Consider the following 23,909-nt stretch of genomic DNA (forward strand, 5'->3'; position numbering starts at 1 on the left):
ACAGGGTCTGGAGGAAACACTTGTCACCGATCAAGAACCTGCTAGGAATCCCACTCTGCCCCATCCCCTCTGCTCTCCTAAGCTTACTCCTCCTTCTGAGTTTTCACTACTTTGATGATCACTGCAGGGGTGGGTGTTATGGATGCTGTTAGAAAAAGGCACCCTGGTGACCAGTTGGAACTAGATGTGGGCAGTTTTGTGGCAGGTTGTCCCAGAGAGGTTGCCAGGTCGATTCTCCAGCTCAGGTTCCAAAGTGTGATTGGTGTTGGCTGGTAGCATAGGAACGATGCCCATGGCTGTCTCTGGGGTGAGCTTTGATTCCATACAGTTTCTGAGTAGTGTCCCTGGGGATGGGATGCAGAAGTAGAAGAGATGCTGGTTTGTGCTGAGGCGTCAGTGGGGGGTGGGGGGGGGGGGGAGGGCAGAAGCAGAAATGGTCCTAATTCACACTGTGTTGTTTTTCAGTCACTAAGTCGTGTCCATGTCTGACTCTGCAACCCCACAGACTGAAGCACACCACAGGAACAGAAAAAACAGAAATAGTGCTGATCCATATGAAGGGCAAAGTGGGGCAAACAGAAGTCAGAGGTGGTTCCAATCTGCATTTATGGAAGGATGGGGAGAGCTAAGGCAGAAGTGATCCGGTTCTGTATTTGGCATCAGAGAATAGAGGAGGTTCTGGTTGGGGAGGGGAGAGGTAGGGCAGAGGCGGAGGTTGGGGTTGAGCCAAAGGCGAAGCATCCTGGTTAACAGCTAGGCAATAGAGCTCTCTCCACCCCGTACCCTCCAGAGAGCCCTTCTGATAGCGATTCCATCATCTTCCCATCTCAGAAAGTCCCTAACAGCCGGGCTACCAGACTGACTTGGCCTTAAAGCGCCGAGAGGCTTCTCTGGGCTAGCGAATGCTGAAGACTGGTCCACGCATCCTCACGTGCATATTCACTCACACCATGTTTTTCCTTTCCCAGTTCTGCACACACAGCCTTCTGCCCTGTCGCAACGCTCTGCCACTCGACTCCCCTCGGGGCGCCAGGAACCCGCGATGACGCGGTCGGCAGGCCTGGCCTTAAAAAGTTCCCGGCCGGGCTCCGCCTAGCCGGCAGCCGGCTCCACCCTAAGCCTAAGTCCCAGGCTGCCACCGGCTCCTCCCAAAGCTGCGAACTACAAGTCCCGCCACCCTTCGCGCGCTCTCTCCTGCCTCTCCCTCATCCTAAGCCGGCGCGGCCAGTGAGTCGGCCTAGAGTACCTCTCATTGGTCTCTCCGCCCTGTCAGTCACCTGAGAGTACTGAGGGGCGGGTCAGAGGTGGAGATCCGGATCCGGAGCGGCTGAAAGGCGGAAGTGGAGGCCGGAGCCTGGGACACCGCCGGGGGGAGAGGAGCGGAGCCTGTCCGAGCCCCGGCCCCAAGTAACGCCGCCGCCCCGGAGCCGCTGTGAGTGTGCCTGACCTGGGACCCAGTGTCTCTTTCGTGTTGAAGCCTCTCCGGGGCAGTCTTTGCTCCCGCCCAACCCTGGCTTAGTGAGATACTGATCCCTCCCCCGACCCGTAGCCCCTTCTTAAGGGACTCCCCAGGCGTCGAGCCAAAGCTAGGGGGTCTCTTCTTTCCTTCCCTTATCTGCCCTTCGTGAGCCTTTGGAAATCTCTGTGGCTCTTCTCTGGTCTGTCTGGTCCGATTGTGGGCGGGCGAGACCCTAAGTTCCTCTCCCTCTGCTCCCAGAATTGGAGGAATCTCTGTCAGGTGTGAAGGATCTTGTTCTCCTTCTCTTTTAGAGGTAGCCCGGAGTGTTGTCTGTCGCCTTTTTCCTGTGTCCCACTCCCCATCCCACAGAAACAGTTGTCCCTCCAGCCCTGGAAGAATTTTATCTCGATTTCCTGGGGCTGGGGCGGGGTGGGGGTGGGGGTCCTGGGTGAGACTGCTGCCACAACTCCCTAACTTCCTCTCTCCTGAAGCCAGAGAGCCAGAGAGTTTAAAGTCTGGATCACTCTTCAGGAATGAGCTGTCTTCTCCTTGTCTCGCCCCCTCAGCCCCTGTCCTCTGGTTGTGTTCTCTTGAGTGTATCGCTCACTCTTCCTGCCTCTCAACAATTTAGCTGAGGTTTGCTCAATCCTAGCTACAGATCACATAGATCAGGGTGGCTCTGCCCATTCATTATCTTCTCTCTCCCCTCCTCCTCCCCACTTGCTGGAGTCCCAGCCCTGTCCTCCCAGAGCACGTGAGTGGTTCCAAGCTGCCTCAGAGGGGACTGCTCCTCCTGGGACTGCTGTCTGTTGGTCTTTAGGGAAAAGGGAAAAGACCAAAAATAAGGAGTCTGGAACTAAAGAGTCCTGGGCTATCTCTTTCCCATCCCTATACAAGTACACTTACCTCCTTGATCAACAGGTCTCACCACTTTCAGTCCCAGGGTCTATCTCCATTCCCCTCTGGGCTTAATCACATAAATCATAGATTACAGAGAATTAAGTTGAGGTCACAGTAGCACCTCTGGGTTCTTAATGTGTTGATTTTTTGTAGCCCAAGGAATTCCCACACATGCCAGAAAGTGCTGATTTCCCCTAGCTTTTCCGAGAGACTGTACTGACATCTGATCCTTGTCCACTGCTTAGGACTTAGGTGTGTGAAATGGCTGCTGTCTCAGACCAAGCTGGGAGGTTCTTTGTTATGTGGCCAAAGTACAGGCCGGAGACTGTACCTTAATGAGTGCAGCCTGACTCTGAAGGCCGTGACTGACCCTTGCTATCAACAGTGGCAGAAGGGAGGAAGACCATGCAATCTTTGGGAATTTCTGAAGCTCTTCAGTGTTCTGGGCCATCTTTACTGCCCTTGGATGCTCCTTACAAGTATTCCAGTTGTTTTGCCTTGAGATCTGTTTGGCCTGTTTTGGACAGTGTCTGACTCCTACGAACTTTCGAGCTAGACCTAGGATGCACTTATTTCATTTTTTATTGAACCACAAAAAAACCTTGTTAGTGTCAACAGGCAGGTCACAAGCTCTCTCTCTGTCTCTGAATTTCTTTGGAGGGTTGCTGGAAACGTGTATGACCAACCTAGTTTCTCTAGTCTGGCCAGTCTGTGTTCCTGAGGGGCAAAGCCAGAGAAGCTGGCTACTCCCTGGCCATTGGTCTCTGACCAAACTTACCTCCTCAGTATTGGGGTCTAGTTTCTGGAACTCTGGGAGTCCCGGGATGAGGCTGGCTAGCTTTCTGAGGGGACCTTCTTTGTCCAGGCTTGCTCTCCCAGCTCTGATTCTGAAGCAGGCTTTTGAAGGAGAAACTCTCCCTTTCAGAGAGACAGGAAGGCATTAGTGCCCTGGGTGGTTAGGCAGGCACTCTGTCATGCAGAGATTATAGAGTTCAAGCAGAGATCTGACACTGCTTGGCAGAGAGAGGGAGGGCTGTGTGTGGGACAGAAGCCCATCCCCTCTGATGCCCTTCGTCTCCTGTCTTGACTCTTACAAACAGTAGGCCTTTTTCTGTCTTTATACCGTGGAAGGGTGGTAACAACTAATTTTTTATAAATCAGTTTAAAGTTGCCAAGTTCTTTTTACACATGTTCCTCACAAGAGTGCTGGAAGATCGTGGGAATTGTATCTCCACTTTAGAGGCGATGCTGAAGGAACTTAAGTAGCTAGCCTTAGATTACACAGTTGGAAGAAGGTCGAACTGGGTCTCTTTTGGGATTTGATGTGCCTCATCTTCCCAAATAGCGGGTCCTCCTTTGGTCTGTTTTTGGAAGGAATGGACATTCAGATGGGCAAGCAGTGGCCCAGGTGCAGACCCTTTAGCATCCTCACCAGTGACACCCTCCTCTGAGTCTTGTTTTCCTCCCCACCCTCACCCTACCGTCCTGTCTTCTTTCACCTCTGTTTCTGGGGACCATGGCAGTTATGAGTCCCAAGTAAGGACCCTTCAGGGCCTAAGAGTTTGGGTGTATCTGCATGCTATTAATTTCTTGGGAATCTGAAAGTCATGATGGCTAGAAAATGAAAGCAAAAGTGAGCGGTCTCATGGTCCCTCTGGGCAGGGTGAAGGGCACAGAGAGCTGGTGGCGCTGGCCTCTGCTTAGCCTCCTGATTCTCCCCTGGTGCTGCCTACTGCTCGCAGTGGGAAGAATATGGCTGTCCACCAGGGGCTCCTTTCACTGGAGTTTACATGGAAACACAGAATAAGGTCAGAAATTTAAATTCAGCCCCACGAACCAAGTACTTCTCAGAAGGACCCTTCTTCCTCTAACCTTTGTCTGGTAAACAGAGGTGGTATGGTGGGGTGGAAGGCACAAGAGCTTTAGAGTCAACCAGGCCTGAGTTGTCATCTGGGCTCCCTCATGTACCAGCTGTGTGGCCTTGGACTTGTCACTTGACCTCTCTGAGGCTCTCTTTCTTCCAGTAAAATGGGGATACAAAATATCTTGCCAAAGTGGAAACAAAGAGGACAAAGAAGTTAGTCTGTTCCCTGGCACAGAATAGATACTCACAAGGTCCATGGGGTTTTGAAGGTACATCGTAATTTATCCCTAGGATTCTGAGTCAGTGTTTCTGCCAGTTTTTACTGTGATGCCTGGTGCTTGGCGGGGTGGTTGCCATGTCTCATTCCATAGATGGGGAACAGAGTTGATGTAGGTTGTGTTCCCATTTTACAGAAGAGAACGCTAAGGCCTTGATTCTGCTCCTCCCACTGGGGTTCTCAAACCCACTGCATACTTAGCACCATGGATCTTTGCATCTCCTAGGCACTTCAGTCTTACTCAGTTTGAGACGTTTTTATACTCAAGCAATCCTGAATCTATTATAGATTGGAATGCAAAGTTTGCATATGTTTAAGCTAAAACAGGAAACTTGAGGACAATATTTTCGTTGCTGCAGGCTCCTTTGGATTCAATTCCCAGATTTCTGGGCTTTTGCATTTTCTCTCGCCTGAGTTGAGTCAGGGGTACTTTTGTTGGGGCCATCTGAGAAGTATCATTTCAGATAGGATTGTAAACTAGGATGTTCCCCAACCCAGGTAATAGTGCTTTCAAGAGCCTTGACAGAGTAGAACTGCAGTATTTCTTTCTTTTTTTTTTGGAATGTTTCTTAAGAAGTCCTCTGCGTTAATATCTTGGTACTGTAGAAGGTTAGTTTTCAGAGTAACTATCCCATCTCCTGTATATGGGAACAATCATCCAAATAAAAGCTACATTTTTGAATCGTGCTTCCTGTGTGCAAGGACAGACTGACTGCATTCAGTCCCCAGGTTATTGTGGAGTGAGTGGCAGAGCAGGGGGAAAATTGAAAGCCTGTGCTCGGGTCTCTCCTCGCCCCACCTCTGGGTGAACTGTGTGCTCTTCGCTTTGCATGGAAGGCCCTTCTCCGCCTCCCGCCTGTGAGCCGTGTCGCCCAACGTTTCTCTCAAGGTGCAGCTGGGGCATCACTTCCCTGTGCAGCCCTCCTCCCCTGAGGGAGTCTGAGGGCTTTCCTCTTCCTTGTGCTTTCCTTTCATTGCTTGCTGTCTGCCTCCTTGTCTAGCGGATGAGCCCCGTGGGGGCGCCAGTCATGTCCTATTTTACCTCTGTGCCATCCTGGCACCCAGCATAGCAGGCCCCCCACTGTGGTTGTCCAAGGAAAGGGCAGACATTCAGACCTGCCCTTGAAGCAGATGGCAGCCCATTTCCTCTTAACTCACCCAGCGAGGATGCTGTTAACATGGGATTCACGCTCACATCCCTCTGATCCATTTCTTTGTCCAACCTCCACATAGTTGCTCAGAGATAAGAAAGCAGACAGGTAAACAGGATGAATGCTATAGTACAGATGATAGAGGGGGCAGAGACAGGTCACCAACTCAATTTCTAGAGGGTGGAGCTCTCCAGATAGCCACATCCCACGCAAGGTTTCACTGGGTAAGGGCATGGCCATGGCCATCCATGGTCCACTGACCACCTCCCAGCGCCTGGGTACCTGGTCGCTGTGCCCCCGTGGCTGTGTGCTGTGGTGAGGCAGTACTGACCCCAGGCCAGGGTTTGGCAAGGGTTGATGGAAGTGAACTCGGCTCTGGTCCCTGGGTCCTTGCTTGCACGTCTGCAAAAGGCTCATCCTTGAGTAAGAATGGGGCTGAGAAAGTGGTATCGGCAGAAAAATTACAAAGGTCCTAGAGTTTTTGCCCAAACTGCACCCCCCACCCCCCGCTCCCACATGGTTTCCACTGTGATTAATATCTTACATTAGTATTGTACATTTGCTACAATTAATGAACCAGTTATGCGTATAATAACTAAAGTCCACACTTTATTCACAGTTGCCTTTTTTATAAAAATTAATTAATTGATTGATTTGGCTGTGCCAGGTCTTAGTTGTGGCACACAGGATCTTCGATCTTTGCTATGGCATGCAAGCTCTTAGTTGCAGCCTGTAGGATCTAGTTCCTTGACTGGGGATTGAACCTGGGCCCCCTGCATTGGGAGCGTAGAATCTTACCAGTGGATTGCCAGGGAAATCCCACATTTCCTTGGTTTTTATCTAGTGTTCTTTTTCTGTTCCAGGATCCCATACAGGACACCACATTACCTTTAGTTGTTATAACTCCATAGGTTCCTCTCAGCTGTGACATTTTCTTAGACTCTCCTTGTTCTTGATGACCTTGACAGTTTTGAGGAATATTGGTCAGATATTTTATAGCATATCTTTCAGTTGGGATTTGTCTAATATTTTCCTCATGGTTACACTGGGGTTATGGGTTTTGGGGAGGAAGACCACAGAGCTAAAGTGCCATTCTCACCACATCATATCAAGGGTATGTACAATCTGCCTGACTTAGCACTGTCAGCATCAGCTTTGGTCGCCCGGCTGAGGTGGTGTTTGTCAGGCTTTCCCGCTGTCAGGTTATCATCTCCCCTGCCCCTTTGCGTGCTGTCCTCCTTGGAAGGAAGTCCCTCTGAGTAGTCCACACTGGAGAGGTGGGGAGTTACGCTCCTCGCCTCCCGGGCAGAGGATCTACATGGGTTATTTCAAATTCTTGTACACAAAAGATTTGGCTGTTCTCCCCCATTTATGGATTCAATTAGTTATATCAGTATGGACTCATGGGTGTTTATTTTACACTGTGGTTTATAATCCAGTGCTACTTTATTGTTCAAGTTGTCCCAGCTTTGGTCCCTGGGAGCTCTTTCAGCTCCCTTTGACCTACCCCCATCATCTCGGGGTGTTTTGGTTTTCATTTCTGTAAGCACTTCCTTACTTTTTGGCACTGCAAGGTGCTTCAGGCTTACCTTATGTGTTTCCTGCCCTGGTCCTAGAATCAGCTGGCTCTGCAGGGCCCCTCCTTTTTAGCAAACGCTTCCTCTCAGCTGTGTTGATATGGAGTTATATGGTTGGGCTCAAGTTATTTCTCCTCTTGATGGTTAGTCATAGTTGCTGAAGCCTCCAGGGGTAGGTGAGGTGGAGCTGGACTTGGGATATCCTCCCCGGGAGACTTCTGGGAGCTGACCCCAATGGCCAGCGGCTGCTTCTCCATACTTTTCCTACCCTCTGCCTGATGCTTTTCGACCGAGCCCAGAATGGTCAGATTTGGTATTTACTTTGGAATTTACTATCCATTTGGAAGGATGAGGTTCATAACCATTACTGTATTTCAGGTGCTAAGTTCTCCAGCCAAACCCTCCAGAACTCTTGAGTCTGGTAGGCGAATCCCTGTGGTCCAGGCCAGCTTTCTATTGCTGTCATTCAGAAACAGACCTCCCCTTTGGGAGGGCTCACACAGGGTTTGTGGCTCCAGGCAGGCTCAGGGCAGGCTGTCACTTTGAGCTGTGATCCTGAATCACTGAATAGCTTAAATCCTTCCGTTGTACTGTCATCCCTCTGAAGATGTGTAACCTGAGCCCTGCTGGGAACACTAACTTGGGATCTGAACAGGAGTTGGTTTACAAGCCTCTTGCCTTCTATTCATAGCTCCATGTGTGTCCCCTTCGGGTGGCTCTGTCAGAAGCATCCCAGGCGTGGGGGAGGGCGTGGGTGGCCTCCCGAACCCTGGCTACTCTCCTCGTCATCAAATTGCTCTCTGAGCGGCTCTGAAGGCTGTGGTGATTAATGACACCAGTTTCCAAATCTCTAGCACTTGCAGCCTGGTTTTTTAAAAGGAACTCTGGTGTCTTTGTCAGCTGTCCTAGCGCTGTCCCCTCCCCCTCCCCACAACTGAACTACTTCTTCCCTTTCCTGAAAGAGGCTCTGAGATGGAAGGAACGGCGTTTGGGCTTCATGATGTTTCATGTTGTGGGGCTTTCATTTTTTTTTAAAGAGCTCTTGTTTGCCTGGTTGGGGGCTTTCACTCAATGTTGATTTTTTTTTTTTTTTTTTTTTGAACAGTGGTGGTCGTCCCTACCCTCTGTTCTTCTGGCTTTGGAAGTCAGTCTCCAGAGAATACAAGGTTATGGTTGTTTACAGGACAGAGGACATCAGCAGTGAGCTGGTCCTTTTTCTCAGGCACTGGGGGAAGTTGTTGTCTTAGTCCATTTGGGCAGCTGTACAAAATTACAGCAGACTGGGTGACTTACAAACAAAGAAATTTATTTCTCACACTCTGGAAGCTGGAAGTCCAAGATCAGGGGGCTAGCATGGTTGGGTTCTGGTGGAGGCCCTCTTCCAGGTTGCAGACTGCCCACCTCTTGCAGTGTCCTCACGTGCTGGAAGGGGCAGGGGAGTTCTCTGGGAGTCTCTTTCATTAATAAAAGGGCACTCATCCCACTCATGAGGGCTCTGCCCTCACAGCCTCACCTCCCAAAGGCCCCACCGCGAAACACCATCCCAGTGGGCATTAGCATTTCAGCATAGGCATTTGGGAGAGGAACAGAAGTATTAGCTGTTGTCTTCCTCAGCATGCTCTCCAGACGAGGGGCACTGATAAATGGGGCCCCAGGAAACTGGAAGCAAAAGCAATACGTGCAATAATGGGGACATTTGATTGAGGACTCCACTTTGTTGGGACCTCCCCGCCATGAACATTTACAGGGAGAGCTCTCTCTGCATCAGCTCGCCCTCAAGCCCTTGGTCTTTCGTGCATCCTTTCCCCAGCAGTCCTGGGAGATGGGTGGTGCTAATGTTTTGCACGAGCGGATGTGGATTCAGTGATGCAGTGCAGACTCACCCTAGGAACTGGCAACTCTAGGACTTGAAGTTTGTCTGACTCCAGCCCTCGTGCTCTTCACACCTGTGCAGATGGAGCCTAAGAGGTTCTATCTGGGGTGCGGAAGCGTCTCTTCCTCTGGGCTATGGCTCTGTTGAGGGATATGAACCATGTGGCAGATGGATGTGTGTTGCAGCCTTGAGCTACCCTGTTCGCTCACCAGACCTAACCAGTTTGTATGTGTATCACAGGCTTGGTTCACCACACTGATAAACACCCACTGTGTCAGGTTTGATGTTATGTGCTGTTAAAACAAAGGGAAACCCATAGTCTGACTTTGAGAATTTTATATTGTGATTGTTTCATCTGCAACAATGCCCTTAGTTTCTCTCACTTTCTCACTTCCAGCCCTCAAGCCCCCAAGTTCTCCAGCCTCTTGCCACCCACCACAGTCATGAAAATGGGGCCATGAAATACAAGTGTGATTCACTCATTGAAACCTGTTGAGACCCATGCATTGCCTGACTTCTTCCCCTCACCCATCCACATTTCGTTCGACAGAAATTTAACAACGGAGAGATCAGCATAAAATACTGTTCTTTGGCATGCAGGCTCCCTGGAGCAGCCATCATCCCTCAGACCCCACAGCAGGAACTTTGACCTTGTTTCTTGGTGGTTGGGCAGCCTCTGACCATAGCGTGTGGGATGTCTGAGCAGGAGGAATTTGGTTTGCTAGATCTAATACCTGATTCTTTTCCCCTGCTTGCCTGTGAAGCATGACCTCTGCCCTGTGCTCTCTGTTGAGCTAAGGGCAAAACAAAGGGGCGGCAGTAACTTAAACCGGCTTTCTTTCTTTCCTTTTTTTTTTTTTTTTTATGAAAGACAGGAAGGGTTTGTGAGAGGTGTCAGTTGTTGGTATGAGTAACTCGATAGGCAGGTGTTGCTGATGACCCTGACTTTCAGCAAAGGTTTTTGGAGTCTTTTCTGGGCCTGGGGCAGCCGTGGAAGCAGCCGCTGTCCAGGCAGGTACTCCTGGCCCCTGCGGAGACCTTCCTAAGACAGAGGACTCTGTGGGCCCTGCGTTGTTGAGATCCTAGTTAGCGCTGTCTTAGGAACTGAACTGTAGGAGCATGAACAGCTCAGAGGAATCGTGAGGCTTGTGGGTCGGCCAGTATCCTACACCCGCTCAGACTCTATCCTGGGACCACAGCAGGTATAGGCTGAGGTGAGGGAGGGAGCTGAGGAAGTGTGCCCGGCTCTCTTCTTTGCACTCCACCTGACCCTGGCAGGTGAAGAGCCGGGGATGGAGGTGAGGGTGGGGAGCCGCCACACAGCCTTGGTCCCATCTCCCCTCCGCTATAGCTGGATGCATAGGGGTTTGTGCCACCAAAAAAGCGTCAGACTTCCAGTTGGGCTTTTGCTCGAGGCTTCTTAGAGAGCTGCCCTACATGGGCCCAGAGATTCTGACATAGCCTTGAGGACTGAGGTGTGCCGAGCACAAGGCCAGGCCGTCTTAGGGAGAAAGTCTCTTAGGAGTGGCAGTGGTAGGCCTGTGCACCCCCGGGGCCTCTTCAAATCACTCGGCAGGACAAGCCTCAGCTGGTGCAGCTGCAGGCAGACCCCTGTCTGTCTGGCCTTCCTCACCACCCTGCCACCCAAGTGGCCAGCAGAGAACCCTCATGCTGCCCCTGGGTCCCGGGGCCCTTGGATGGATGGTATGGACGGGCACACCGGCCGGGCCTTGTCAGCAGATCCTGGTAGATAAGCCCCCGCCCCTCAGCAGCCTTTCTCCCCATGGGCATAGGAAGAGACGGCCTGGAGGTTTCCATCCAGCGCTGACTCTGCTCATCCGCTTCTCCAGGGAGCCCGTCTGTGGTCGAGGGCTGAGAAAGCAGCTTGGAAATCCGGGGAGGATTTCTTGGGGCTCTTGCTGGGGCTGGGCGTAGGGAGGCCAGGGCTCCGACCTCAGGGGTGGCTTTCACCCAGCTCCTCCTGGCATCTGTGCTGAGCGACACCGCCCGCCTCCCCAACCAGGGAGAGGGCTGCAGGAACGGCTGCTCCTTGGCACGGCTCCAGACACAGGGGGAGGCCAGCGCGGTCACGTGTAACCGGCTGTGAGCCTCTTGGTGTCCCTGCTTGCGGGTCCCTTCTGCAGGTGTTGGCGGACCCGGTGGACCCTGTGCTCACAGCCTCACTGCGGTGCAGGGGTCTGGGCCCCCAACCCCGTGGAGTCTCCCTGTTGAAAGGGAAGAGGGGAAACTGCTCCAGGTTGAGGGAGTTGGGCGGGCTGGGGCAGATTCCAGGGCCTGTCGCAGCAGTAGGGCCCTCCCCTCTCACTCCCTCTGAGTCCCCCTCTGGGATGATTTCTCTCCCGGGACAGGGAGTCACGTGCTGTGACTGTAAAGGCAGCACCCCTTCCCTCTCCTCCTGCTTCCATCTCCCCCAAGCCCCCTCCCTCCTTGTGGGATGAGACTGCAGCCCGGGCCCGACATAACCGACACATTCTCCCCAGATCTCAGCCTGCGTGCACTGTTAAGCGTCTGGCTTCCAGGGCCCAGCTTCCTCTGTTACACACTCCAGATGAGACTCAGGCCCTCGGTGAGGCGATTCCACGCAGTTCCCAGTGGTCATGCAGGGAGGACACGCCTCTCTTTGAGTCCACTCCTAAACCCTTTTCCCTCTGGACTGCTTGGGGAGTGCAGAGAGTCACACCGCTGTAAGCGCTTTCTCTGCACTGAAAAGACATCAGCATCGGCTTTTCCATGAAGCTTTAATAAAACAACCTTAAAATTCTTTAACCCACAATTAAGTACAAACCATAAGTATATTTTTAATATGTATGCAGCAGGCACATTTGTTTATGTTGAATCTTGCCATCTTGCCCTTGTTTGTTTGGGTATCTTTGCTCTCTTTTGGTCCTCTTCTAATTCAGACAGCATTTTTTTGATTGTCTTTACTCTGCATTTTGTAATACTAAAATATAAAATATTTTATCTATAGGGGAGTTAGATTGGTCTAACTTTCTAAACTTTAAGTTTTCATTGCTGTATGCAAAATTCTGTACCAGCAGCATTTTTAATCTTTTCATTGACATGTAACTTATGTACAGTGAAACTTAACAAGTCTTAAGTGCATTTTTGCATGTGTAGACATCCATGTGGGTGCGCCTGGTGGCTCAGTGGTAAAGAATCCACCTGCCAGTGCAGGAGATGCAGGTTTGATCCCTGGGTTGAGAAGATCCCCTGGAGAAGGAAATGGCAACCCACTCCAGTACTCTTGCCTGGAGAATCCCATGGACAGAGGAGAGCCTGGCAGGCTACCGTCCTGCTGCAGCTGCTGTTTAGTTGCTAAGTTGCATCTGACTCTCTGTGACCTTGTGGGTTGTGGGCTGCAGCCGAAGCCCTTGCCCATGGACTGTATGTAGCCTGCAGCCCCTGGGGATGCAGAAGAGTTGAACAACAACAGACATTCCTGTGTCTACCTCCCAAATCAAGATGCAGAACTTTCCCTCCAACAGCATGTTTTTTTTTAGTTTGATACAAAACTCCTTTTTCCACAGTTAAAAGCCGTATTTTGGTGGCTCCGTTACTCTTGGTGGATGTAACGACATTATTAATATCCTTGGGCTTTCTGTCTCTGATGGGGGAGCCTTGCTGGAGTTACAATCCTGGGCTCCGGGCTCTGCCACCACCCGGCTGTGACCCTGGGCAGGTCACTTTGCTTCCCCTTCATCTCCTCTGTAATTGTGAAGAGAAGCTTTGAGCTTTGACAACCAGTGAGTCAAAGCTAGTTAGTTAGGCTCTTAGTAGTGTAACAACCTTGCTGTTCACGAGTCCCTCACCTTCAGGAGGATACTGTGCCCTGCCCGCTGTGTGTTGTTTCACTTAATCTTGTTTCGTTTAACAGCGCCGTGTGATTGGTGTTAGGTAATACCATTTACTAGATAAGGGACAAGGGACTGAAGCTGACAGCGGTCACTAGTCTGACTTGGCCAAAGTCACTCGGGCTTTAACCAAACCCAGTTCTGCCTCCCAAGTCCTGACTGCTAATGGTGCTAGGAAAGGGCGTGGTACCTCCTGTGGATCTTGGCTCCTGTCTTTCTGGATCTGCCACCAGCTGGAGGCCTGGGTAATCCTGCTGTGAGTCTGCCCTCTGGTCCTGGATGCCAGTCGTGGTGGTTCTGGTTTTCCCCTGTGCTTTTAAGTCTATGGGTGAATCAGCTCCCATGCTGATCTGAGCTTTTTAATGTCTTCCACCTTAGATTTAAAAAAGAAATCTGTGTTTATTTTAGTTTTGGCTGTGCTGGGTCTTCGTTGCTGCTGCTTTCTCTGGTTGTGGTGTGCAGGCTTCTCACTGCAGTGGCTTCTCTTATGGAGCACAGGCTTAGTTGTTCTAAGGTTTCTGGGGTCTTCCCAGACCAGGGATCAAACCCGTGTCCCCCTGATTGGCAGGCTGATTCTTAACTCCTGGATCACCAGGGAAATCCCCCCCGCCTTAGCTTCTGAACCTAATTAACTTTCCTACATTCCCTGATTTGCTCATTCTCTTTAAGCTAACAGGTTGCTTCTGCTGTCCTCTTGCCCAATTCTCACCGTGTTAAATATTCAGGAATGCTTTTATCCAGAGTAAAGTATAGTTGAAGAGTCACTGGCCAGCACCCCCCAACCCTCAAGGCTAACCTTGAGTAAGAACGTCTAGAGTCTCAGCCCAGCCTCTGGCCAAAACGAAATCTGGTTTCCCTAATCGGCTCACTATCCACACTGTGCTGGGACTCTCAGCTAGAGGAAGTCTCTGAAGCAAACAGGAAGTGCGAGAGACACCCACCAGCTGGAATTGCTCACTCTTTACCAGGAAGGACAGAGTGTATAAAGTAGGTGACTTCATGGATTAGAGAAGGGAAAGGTGAACTTTTCGAGTAAGGAGACTGGGGGGAGAGGCGACATTCCAGCAGCATCTGGTGTCTTGGAGAAGGCTTCAGGTGTTGGGTAAAGCCAAGAGCCAGTCCCCACCCCCAGCTTGCTTCACCTGTACTGTCCACAGTACCCATCTGGGGGCGCCTTTCTGTCTCTCATTTTCCTCCCTCTTTCCTGTGTCAACTGCAACTATTGGGCTTAAATCAGCCACCTAGAATCACTGAGGGAACTTATTTTTATTTTATTATTTTGGTTTTTTGGCCATGCTTCACAGCTTGTGGGATCTTAGTTCGCTGACCAGGGATTGAACCTGGGCTCTCGGCAGTGAAAGCGCTGAGTCCTAACCACTGGACTTCCAGGGAATTATTGGGAAACTTATTTTATTTTTTGTTGTTATGTTTTTTGTTTTTTTAATTAATTAAATTTTTGGCTGCTCCAGGTCTCAGTTGCATCATGCTGGGGCTTTCATGGTGGTGCACAGGCTCTGGAGTGTGTGGACTTCAGTAGCTGCAGAGTGCAGGCTTATTGCCCTAAGACATGTGGGGTTCCTCGGTCAGGGGTGGAACCCGAGTCTCCTGCGTTGGAAGGCAGATTCTTAACCACTGGACCACTCGGAAAGTCCCAAAGAGGACTTATTTTAAAAACACTGATTTAAAAACACTGACTCCACTCCTAGAGATTCTAGATTCAGTTGGTCAGGCCTATTTTCTAAACCTGGTGGATGATTCTGATGGAAGAAAGTTTGAGATCCACTGACCTGGTGGCTTAGACAGTAGAGTCTGCCTGCAATGCAGGAGACCCAGGTTTGATCCCTGGGTCAGGAAGATCCCCTGGAGAAGGGAATGGCTACCCACTCCAGTATTCTTGCCTGGAGAATTTCATGGACAGAGGAGCCCTGCAGACTACAGTCTATAGCAGAGTCGGACATGACTGGATGACTAAGCATGCATGCACTGAACAAGACCTAAGTGTCCAGAGGTCAGAATAGCAGCATCCTGCTCTTTTTTTCCTCTTTCTCTTACCCGCTCCGTCTCAGGCTGGGCTGGGCATGTACCTGTTCGGCCTGTTCATGGGCCAGAGTGTTTAGGAGCTCAGATCCCTTCTGCCCTTTCATGTGCCATGTGGAGAAAGGTGTAGGGTATCTCCACCCTCACAGTCTCTCCCAATTCCCTTGAAGATTGGGAGTGGTGCTTGTTCTAGTGGCCTCTGAATGAACCAAGTTCTGATATGGAGCATGGGGGTGATGGATGGCTGGGTTGTGGCGAGAAAGGGCCCTCGCAGTGGGTCTGAAGCTCTACACATTTCAGCAGCTTCATGAAAATATCCAGGAGGAAATTCATTCCACTCATGTGTTTTTCCTGGTGCTGGAGAAACTGGTTTTATATACATACACACACATACACGTTTTGGCCTGTTCTATATCTTATAAGAAACTTTGACCATAACTCAGCTCTTCAAGAGAATTGGATAGATTTCGGTCTAAAAGAAGACTGACTTTTACTGTGTCATTTTGGGTTAGAATGCCACCACTTGACTGCACCTGTGGGTAATCTAGCTGCTGGTTCAGGAGGAAAGGTTCCCAGACAGAAGCCCAGCTCAGTGAAGTCACCTCTACCACCTGCCAAGGGGTCCATCTCTGATTTCCCAGTCTTGGGAGGGGAGGGCCAGGGCTTCCTGGAGGCTGAGCATGGCCTCTGCCTGTCTTAGGCACCTCCATGTCTCCGTGTGCCCTTGGTGACAAAATCAACTTCCTCTGTGCCTTAGTGTCTGGGAAAGGTTCAAGACCTCGGCTCATGTGATCACCGAGTGGGGCCAAGAAAACCACGAGGCAGCAGGCCATAAAAAAAATGCTGTGTGCGCCTGCTCAGGTGTCTCTGCAAGGCAGGACCGGCATCCAGGAAGAACATGTCCCCAGCCAGTTTGTACCAGGCAGAGCACCTGCAGCAAGTTATAAAATGCAGACGCCAGGCCCTTCTCCAGCCTGTACCGGAACCTCCAGGGGCTGACTGCACGAGTGGTTTTGTTGTGTAGACCGGGTTGAGACCCACTGCATAAAAATTATATGTCTCTTCTTCTGACTTGTTTAAGAAAAATCAGAGTTGTCTGGGCAGGTTTGGAAACCCACGGGCTTGATAAGAGCAAGACTTAAGTGTTACCTCTATTTTTCTTGTGAGTGCTGGTTACCCCCCACCCCAGTAACCCTCAGCCCCAGCTGCTTTGGTTTTCTTGGAATTGTGTCTTCACCTCCTGTTCCCCATTCCCCACTCATTCATATCTCCTCCAGTGCCCCAGCCACACTCTGTTGCTGGGCCAGGATTACGCATCACATGGATTCGTGGTAATAAACCCACCTGTAATTCCACTGTGGTTTTGCACGGTTGCTGTCGCCTGGCCCTGGGCAGGTCCTCCCACTGGTGGCAAGAGTACGCAGGGACTTCAGGGTGACTGTGACTGGCAGCCGGAGCCAACCCTTGCTGGGCCAGCAAACTACTGCCACCAAAGGAGAGTCTCATTCACCCAGCCGCTCAAAACCACAGAGGGAGGGCGTTGCCTCCACGGTGCCCCCTACAGTGGGGACCGTGGCTCGCGTCCAGGTTCCGTCACCACATGCTGCGTGACTCTGAGCAGGGCAGTTAACATCTGAGCAGCAGGCTATGTATCTGAAAAATAGGAGATGGTTATAAAGTTTAAAGGAGATGCCAGTTGTACAGTTGTTCAGTAAATGTCAGCTGTCTCTGAAAACCATTTCATTTGGTGAGTGCTCTTTGAATTCCCCGTTTGTTCAGAACATTGAGAGGAAGGCGACAAAAGAGCCGAAAGCACAGATCTGGCCTCAAGGGTGCAGTGTAGGGTCTTGCCAATATCACTGACTGGGGTGAAAAGAGAAAGCATCTGAAATTAGAAAATATTTCAAAACTAGCATCTCTTGTCACTAAGTGAGGACTCCCCCCCCCAGACTTCCTTCCGTGTACTCTTGGGGAATAGGTGGCCCCCACTTCAAACCTCTTTTCCTTTAGTGCCGTCCAGAAAGGAAACTCTTGTTCCTGGTTAGTGAATCACTCTTCCTGAAGCTCACTTTTTAAGCGAGTTGCTGGGAGAACTTGGACGTGGAGAAACGATTCGAGGTTGCACAAAGCGAGCCCTTTGTGCCTGAAGCTCACATGCGCGCAGACCACTGCTTCTCACAAACACCCCCCTCTTCACTCACACCCCCTCCTTTGACCGGCGGGGAACGCGCTCCCCGAGCTCAGGGACCAGTCGGGCTGTCTTGCTCTGAAACCCTTCCTGCATAGACTCTGTCCTGCAAAGGGCAGTCTCAGCCAAACCTTTTCTTCTCAGCTTAGGTTCAGATGCCCCACAGAGTCTTCAGGATACAATATCTACGCACAGTGCTCGTTTGTCAGACATTCTGTGTACATTCTGTGTAAGTCTTCTAGAGGCTTCTGGAGATGGGCGCCTCAACCTTCTTTTCAGTCCCAGCCACCACTGACAGAGTGACTCAGATGTCAGTGTAGGAACACCAGCTCCGGGTGGGGTGGGGGGATACGCAGGTCTCGGCACCCATGTCTGTCTCCGCCCAGCCGCACCCCCCTCCTTGTCTGCCTCGGCGTCGCCCTCTGCCTCTGCCAGTGGAGAATGGAACTGAGTCTCTATTTAACAGGGGAATTCGGCAGCCCTTCTGACAGCCAGCAGAGCTGGCTGGCTGCGGTGTGTGTTTGGTTTTGTGTGTGTTTGGTTTTTTAATGTGAGTGAGACTTCTGGGCCATCAGAAATGAGAGAGCTGGTGGGGGGCGGCGGGGAGAGGCTCAGGAGGAGGGAGTGAAATAAAGCTTTGATTCCAGCACACAGTCCAGCCTCAGACTGAGAAAGTTGGTCAGTGCTTCTGGAGATGACAGGACAGAACGACTCTTTTGATAACAACTTGCACCTGGCCAGGCCCTGGTCCCCAAAGGCCCACGAGGTTGACCGAGCACCTTGTCTGAGACGCTTTCCACGGGGACTCCCCGTCCCCTGGTTGACCTCACCTCCCACTCTGGCTTTGCACAGAGGTGGGCTGTGATCTCAGCTACCAGGCCACAGGTCCATTGTTTGTTGAGCTAGATCCTAGAATCTTCTGAGCCAGTTTTTGGTACCCCATATTGCCTGTTGACTTACGTATCAGTCACCAGGCTGGCAGATGCCCATTCCTTTCCTGTGGGTGTTAACTTGTATGTGAATGTACGTTTCTGGGGTTGGGAAGTCAGTGTGTTTGCTGAGAACTGTGAGCCTAGAGTTGGGAGACCACTTTTCTCTTTACCATCAGATGGTTGTAGGGCCAAGAGATGTGGGGTAAGCCTAGTGAGGGCTCGTGTCCTAACTTCTGAAAGAGTGGGGCAGGATGTAGGGGGCGAGGGGAGGCAGTCAGCCAGGTCATCAAGGAGGGTGGAGGAGTGACCTGTGGTTTAAGAAGGGCTCACTGGGCCACAGTCTTTGTACTAACCCAGTACTTCTGATCTCTCCCTTATAGTTGGAGCCCCCCTCCCCACTAAGTGCCTCTTTGCATAGCACCGGCCCCTGCCCCCACGCTCACTGGTACCACTACAGCGGGACGGGCCATGGCGGGTCGGGGAGGCGCAGCGCGACCCAACGGACCAGCTGCTGGGAACAAGATCTGTCAGTTTAAGCTGGTCCTGCTGGGGGAGTCCGCGGTCGGCAAATCCAGCCTCGTCCTCCGCTTCGTCAAGGGGCAGTTCCACGAGTACCAGGAGAGCACAATTGGAGGTGAGTGGGCCCGAGGGCGGGGATGGCGGCCTCAGGGAAATGGAGGAGATGCCCGGGCATGGAGGAGAAGGGATGCTGACTGCCCACAGGCTAAGCGTGCCTCGAGCTGCAGCAGCTCGCCTCCCCCAAGCCCTGGGATTGAATCCAGCAGCTGGTCTCCGTGTCTGTGTCCCAGCAGACATCTAGTAAGAATAATCTTGAGTCTAAAATCGCCTTCCTCCCCTGGTTCCACCTCTTGGTTTACTTGTGTGGCCCGAGGTACACCCCCCATTGACCTGGGACGGGAGGGCTCCATCTGGATCTCTGAGGATTCTTATCTTTTTACCACAACCAGGCAGTGCGTCAACCCCGGAATGGGGAAATGGCCTTGTGAGTGGGCTGGTGTTTCTGAAGCTGACCTTTAGCCCTTCTTGAGCTCAGAGCCTGTCACTGATTTCCTAGTGATTTCCTAGCATGTGGCATGTGAGGGTCTGGTCTCAGCCTCCTGCCTCAGTGGCCAGTACACTGCTCGAGGGTCTGGGGCTGACCTTGGGCTTGAGTCATGCTTTTTCTGCCCTCTTGGTTGGTAGGAGGTTTCCAGGCAGCTGGAAACAGAATGGGCCGTGTCAGCAGTCTTCTGCTGCCTCCTCAGCACTCCAGTCAGGAGCTGGAGAGGGGGAAGTGAGGCAGGGCCCAGGCCCCTCAGGGACGTGTGGGGAGGGTGGACGCAGAGGGCCAGCTTCCTCCACAGAGCTGCCCGCAGTCCTCTGCTGGGGCTCCCGCCTGCCAGTCCCAGCTCCAAGACTCATCCTTTGAAGCACACGCACAGGTGCCGAGTGTTCCCCTGCCTCCTCTGGCCAAAGATAGGGTCACTGTGTTCCCTGAAGGTGGAGCCAGTCAGGAGCGAGTCGAGGGCAAAGCCAAGGGTGGCGGCCGGCCGGCGTGCCTGGAGGTGGCAGGGGCAGTGGTGGGAAGCCGGTCACCCAGCCCCTGCCTGGCAGTAGCACGGCGTGTACTTCATTCTTCCCCAGGATAGCTGAGCGTGTGAGAGTGTCCTCAGGACACCAAAAGCCAGCGACACCCCTGAGCTGGAGCAGACAGAGGGGCTGGGAGTGTTCTCCGATGGGAGAGCGGAGGAGGGGCGTTGGGCCCACCCTTTTGTGCTTGGAGCCAGGTTTCTCCTAGACTCTTCCTCTGCTGCCCCTGGCTGCTGTCCTTCAGGGAGGGCTCCTGAAATAGCTTCCCTTCCCCCCCACTCCCACCTGGCTGGGGCTGCAAAGCCTGTGCAACCCCTGCCCCCTCGACACACAGTAGCACCAGCTCCGGCCACCTTGCTCAGCTGCTCTGGCTGCCAGCTTGGGGGATTTCGGTGCCCCCCTCAGCAGCAGGCTTCTAAGCGCCAGAGCCTGGATGGCTCAGCACAGATGTGTGGGGGTGTCTTCTCAGTTCTTCCGCACCTGGTAACACCGCCTTCCTTCTTCCAGCGGCCTTCCTCACACAGACCGTCTGCTTGGACGACACAACAGTCAAGTTTGAGATCTGGGACACAGCCGGACAGGAGCGGTATCACAGCCTGGCCCCCATGTACTATCGGGGGGCCCAGGCTGCCATCGTGGTCTACGACATCACCAACACAGTAAAGATTTTCTCTTGCTTCTCCACCCTTTGTTCCTTGGGGTGTGGGCACATTTCCTCTGGTGTTGGCTGGCGTCTCTCCAGAATCTTTAGGGTGGTGACATCTTAGACACCTGGGCACTGTCAGCTCCAGCCTCTCCAGTGAGCAGTGGGCAGAAGGCCCAGTCTGTCCTGCTGACGCTCTGGCCCTGTTTCCCCAGGATACCTTCGCCCGGGCCAAGAACTGGGTGAAGGAGCTACAGAGGCAGGCCAGCCCCAACATCGTCATCGCGCTCGCAGGCAATAAGGCGGACCTGGCCAGCAAGAGAGCCGTGGAGTTCCAGGTGGGGGAGGACGAGCTGGCTCCACTAGGCCTCCCCAGGCTGCTCGGGCTTTGCGAAGGACTGCCATGGGTGGTGGTAGGGGAGCTTCTGTCTGAGTCCCCTCACGGCTCGAGCACGGCCTAAAGGGAGTGTCGTCCGCCGCTCTGCCTTCTGTGTCCATCAGGGTGGGGTATGTGTGTGGGGACAGCAGAAGCTTCAGCTTACTTTTTCTGTAAACTAACTTTTTAACAAAACAGTAAAAAAACTTTTTTTTTTTTAAACACACGCACATTGGAAATTTTTAACAGTACAGGAAAGTATGTAGGATGAAATTTGGGTCTCTAACCCTAGAAACTCAGTCCCCCTCAGTTCCTCTCAATTTCTTGTCTTTCTGGAAAATATGCACAAGTTTTATTGTTATTCAGTCAATAAATTGACATGGGGTCTGACTCTGCGACCCCATAAACTGCAGCACGCCAGGTTTCCCTGTCCTTCACTATCTGAGTTTGCTCAAACTCATGTCCATAGAGTTTGCCATCCAACCGTCTCATCCTCTGATACCCCCTTCTCCTCTTGCCATCAATCTTTCCCAGCTTCAGGGTGTTTTCCAGTGAGTTGGCTCTTTGCATCAGGCCATGAATCTCTTTACATACTGTTTCTTTTTAACCAGTTCCCACCTGATGGATTTCTAGATTGTGTATAATTACAAAAGACTAGAAACAGTGCTGTAGTCAACATCCACATACCTTTGTCCAAGTGTGCGAGTTTATTTATTTGTAGGATAACTTTCTAGAAACATTTTCTAGCCTAGTAATTTTGAAGAGCAAGAAGGCAGAACTGGGGCCCATGGAAACCTGAGTCAGACATCTGCTGATGTGTGTGAGCTGAGAGGTGCTGTGTGTGACGTGGAGAACTCAGAACAGGGGAGCCTTAGGCCTTAAAACCCCTGCATTGCCTCTATTGTATGGAAGACACTGTAATCAGGGACGATTTTTCTCCTGGGTCTCAGCCCCTGCCAGTGTTTCCCTCCCACTCACTTTCTCACCTCTGTCCAAATCAGGAAGCACAAGCCTATGCAGAGGACAACAGTTTGCTGTTCATGGAGACATCAGCGAAGACTGCGATGAACGTGAATGAAATTTTCATGGCAATAGGTAAGTTGCCTCTCTTCCCCTCCCCCAGCCAGGGTGTATTACTTGCTTGCAGTCCTGTCGTAGGTCTGTGGGGTCCCTTCATCAACAGATCTTTTACCATTTTTAATATTTTGATAAAATTGTTTTCTTTTTCATCTCTCAGATAAATATAGTTCACTCCAGAAATTTCTAAAACCTGAGCCCAAGTCTCAGCACTTCACTTCCAGACCCTTTATTGTACTACCATCTAAAACTACATCACCAGCTCCCTACCCACTTGTTAGTATTTTTTTTTTTTTTTTCTCATTTGGCTCTAGAGTCATCCTGTGTGGGTTTGAATCCTTTCTCTCCCACTTATTAAACTCTGTGGTCCTGGGAGAGTTATTTAATCCCTCTTTGCCTCAATTTTCTGAAAGACCTATGCACTTGGCACATAGAAGCAAAGCCATCAGTATGCTGGGTATCACAGATTGGGTGGTACCCAAGTGGACTTGGGAGAGTACTGGGGTTCCCTCACAAACACACATCTTCCCGTTCCTCTCCCAACAGCTAAGAAGCTTCCCAAGAACGAACCCCAGAATGCAGCTGGTGCTCCGGGCCGGAACCGAGGTGTGGACCTCCAGGAGAACAACCCCGCCAGCCGGAGCCAGTGCTGCAGCAACTGAGCCCCCCTTGCCTTCCCACTGCCCCCACCTCCTCCGCCTCAATGACCCGACTGGAATCCACTCTAACCAATCGCACTTAACGACTCGGGCCACCACTGCGGGGGCAGGGGGAGGGGTCCACCATGATTTCTCCGTATCATTTTGATCATAGGCCGGAGTGAGTTATTCCACCTGCACCTTTCTGTACAAATACTAATTCAATTTTAAGTCTTAAGTCACTTTTTTAATATATATGATCTGCTCTTCCCATTTCCTGCCCTTTCTACTGCTCTCCCCCTCTTCTGCTGGTAGTAGCCACGTGCCCCTGTTCCACGCCCACCCTGGTGTGTGGGGAGGCAGGGGTTGGATCAGTTACCCTTCTTTCCCTCTTGCTGATTAGCGGGCTCAGCAGGAGCATCCATATCCTTACTGTGTCTGGAGTGTGCTTGGTTCTGGGTGGCGGGGCAGGCCCTTGGGGCCAGGGAAGGGAGAGGCAGCTCTTCCCTCAGCTGGCGGTCATCAGGCTGCAGCGCCCGCCTCACCCCCCAACTCACAGCTGGGAGAGAACCCACAGCATTACCACAGCATTATTGTGACAGCCACGAACCCATTGCTCACAGTCCTCTTCCCCCTCGTCCTTGGTCACCCTGACCTCTGGCTCTGAGCCCTGTTCTGACCAAATCACGATGATGAGTATTTGAGGGTGGGTGGGTAAGGGGGGGGTAGTGGGAGGGAATGGAACCAACTTTTTCTGTATTTTGTATTGTATGTTTTCTTCAACATGTAACCAATCAGTATCTTGTCAATATAGTCAGCCGATCGAGCGACCTCCCACTTGTCTTCCTTGTCTTTCTCTGGCAGAGTTTATCAGGCCATAGCCTCTCCAGCTTACTTGAAGTTAATTTCACATGAACCTCTAAATCTTCTTAAACAAAAGCGTTCTTCCCCTTCTAAAGTGAGGGGATGTTGGTGGTCATGGTAACCAAGAGGCCAGCTGTTACCAGCTCTAACCGGGTGGCATGGGGTAAGAGTGAGCTGAGGCTGAATCTCAAGATGAAAGTTGAGGGTCCAGCACTTGCCTCTCCCCAACCCCCTCCAGATTTTATTGGGGTATGTGCAGTCTGTATTTGAAAATAGTTGGTCTCTAAACACCAGAAAGAGCCTCTTTGGGGTTTCTTGACTAGTCTATACTAGTCTGGTGAGGGAGTGGGGTCCTCTCACCCTTTTCCCTGAAGAAGGAACATTTAGGACCTCTGGAACCTTGGCTAGTCCTAAAGCCAACATAGCAGCCCCATATCACATCCAAGTCACCTGGTCCCCCGTCTCTCTGGGGGCCCTCTGCTGGTCCTGGAGTCCAGCAATGGGAGGGCCCTTCCGGCCCTCTGCTGCTCCCTGCTGGAGCTGCTGGTCCAAGCAGTGAGCCGAGCTGAGGGAAACAACACTGCCCACTCT

General features: G+C 51.7%; 1 protein-coding gene across 1 annotated transcript; it reads left to right on the forward strand.

Moving 5' to 3' along the window:
- The first annotated feature begins 1,319 nt into the window (after window positions 1-1,319).
- Window positions 1,320-23,285, forward strand: RAB5C (RAB5C, member RAS oncogene family). Its single transcript, XM_020887990.2, has 6 exons — window positions 1,320-1,432; window positions 18,511-18,764; window positions 20,228-20,379; window positions 20,579-20,701; window positions 21,741-21,834; window positions 22,363-23,285. The coding sequence occupies exons 2-6, from the start codon at window positions 18,599-18,601 to the stop codon at window positions 22,476-22,478; spliced, it is 651 nt and encodes a 216-aa protein (XP_020743649.1). The 5' UTR covers window positions 1,320-1,432; window positions 18,511-18,598; the 3' UTR covers window positions 22,479-23,285.
- Window positions 23,286-23,909: the final 624 nt, after the last annotated feature.

This window comes from Odocoileus virginianus, chromosome 17 (genome assembly GCF_023699985.2).
Source record: "Odocoileus virginianus isolate 20LAN1187 ecotype Illinois chromosome 17, Ovbor_1.2, whole genome shotgun sequence".
Taxonomy (NCBI): Eukaryota; Metazoa; Chordata; class Mammalia; order Artiodactyla; family Cervidae; genus Odocoileus; species Odocoileus virginianus.

Excerpts from the sequence above, each read along its gene's own strand:
- RAB5C (XM_020887990.2), top strand. The coding sequence starts at position 18,599 with ATGGCGGGTCGGGGAGGCGCAGCGCGACCCAACGGACCAGCTGCTGGG. Across the intron at positions 20,702-21,740 it reads AGAGAGCCGTGGAGTTCCAG|GAAGCACAAGCCTATGCAGA; the intron begins GTGGGGGAGGAC and ends TGTCCAAATCAG. Across the intron at positions 21,835-22,362 it reads TGAAATTTTCATGGCAATAG|CTAAGAAGCTTCCCAAGAAC; the intron begins GTAAGTTGCCTC and ends CTCTCCCAACAG.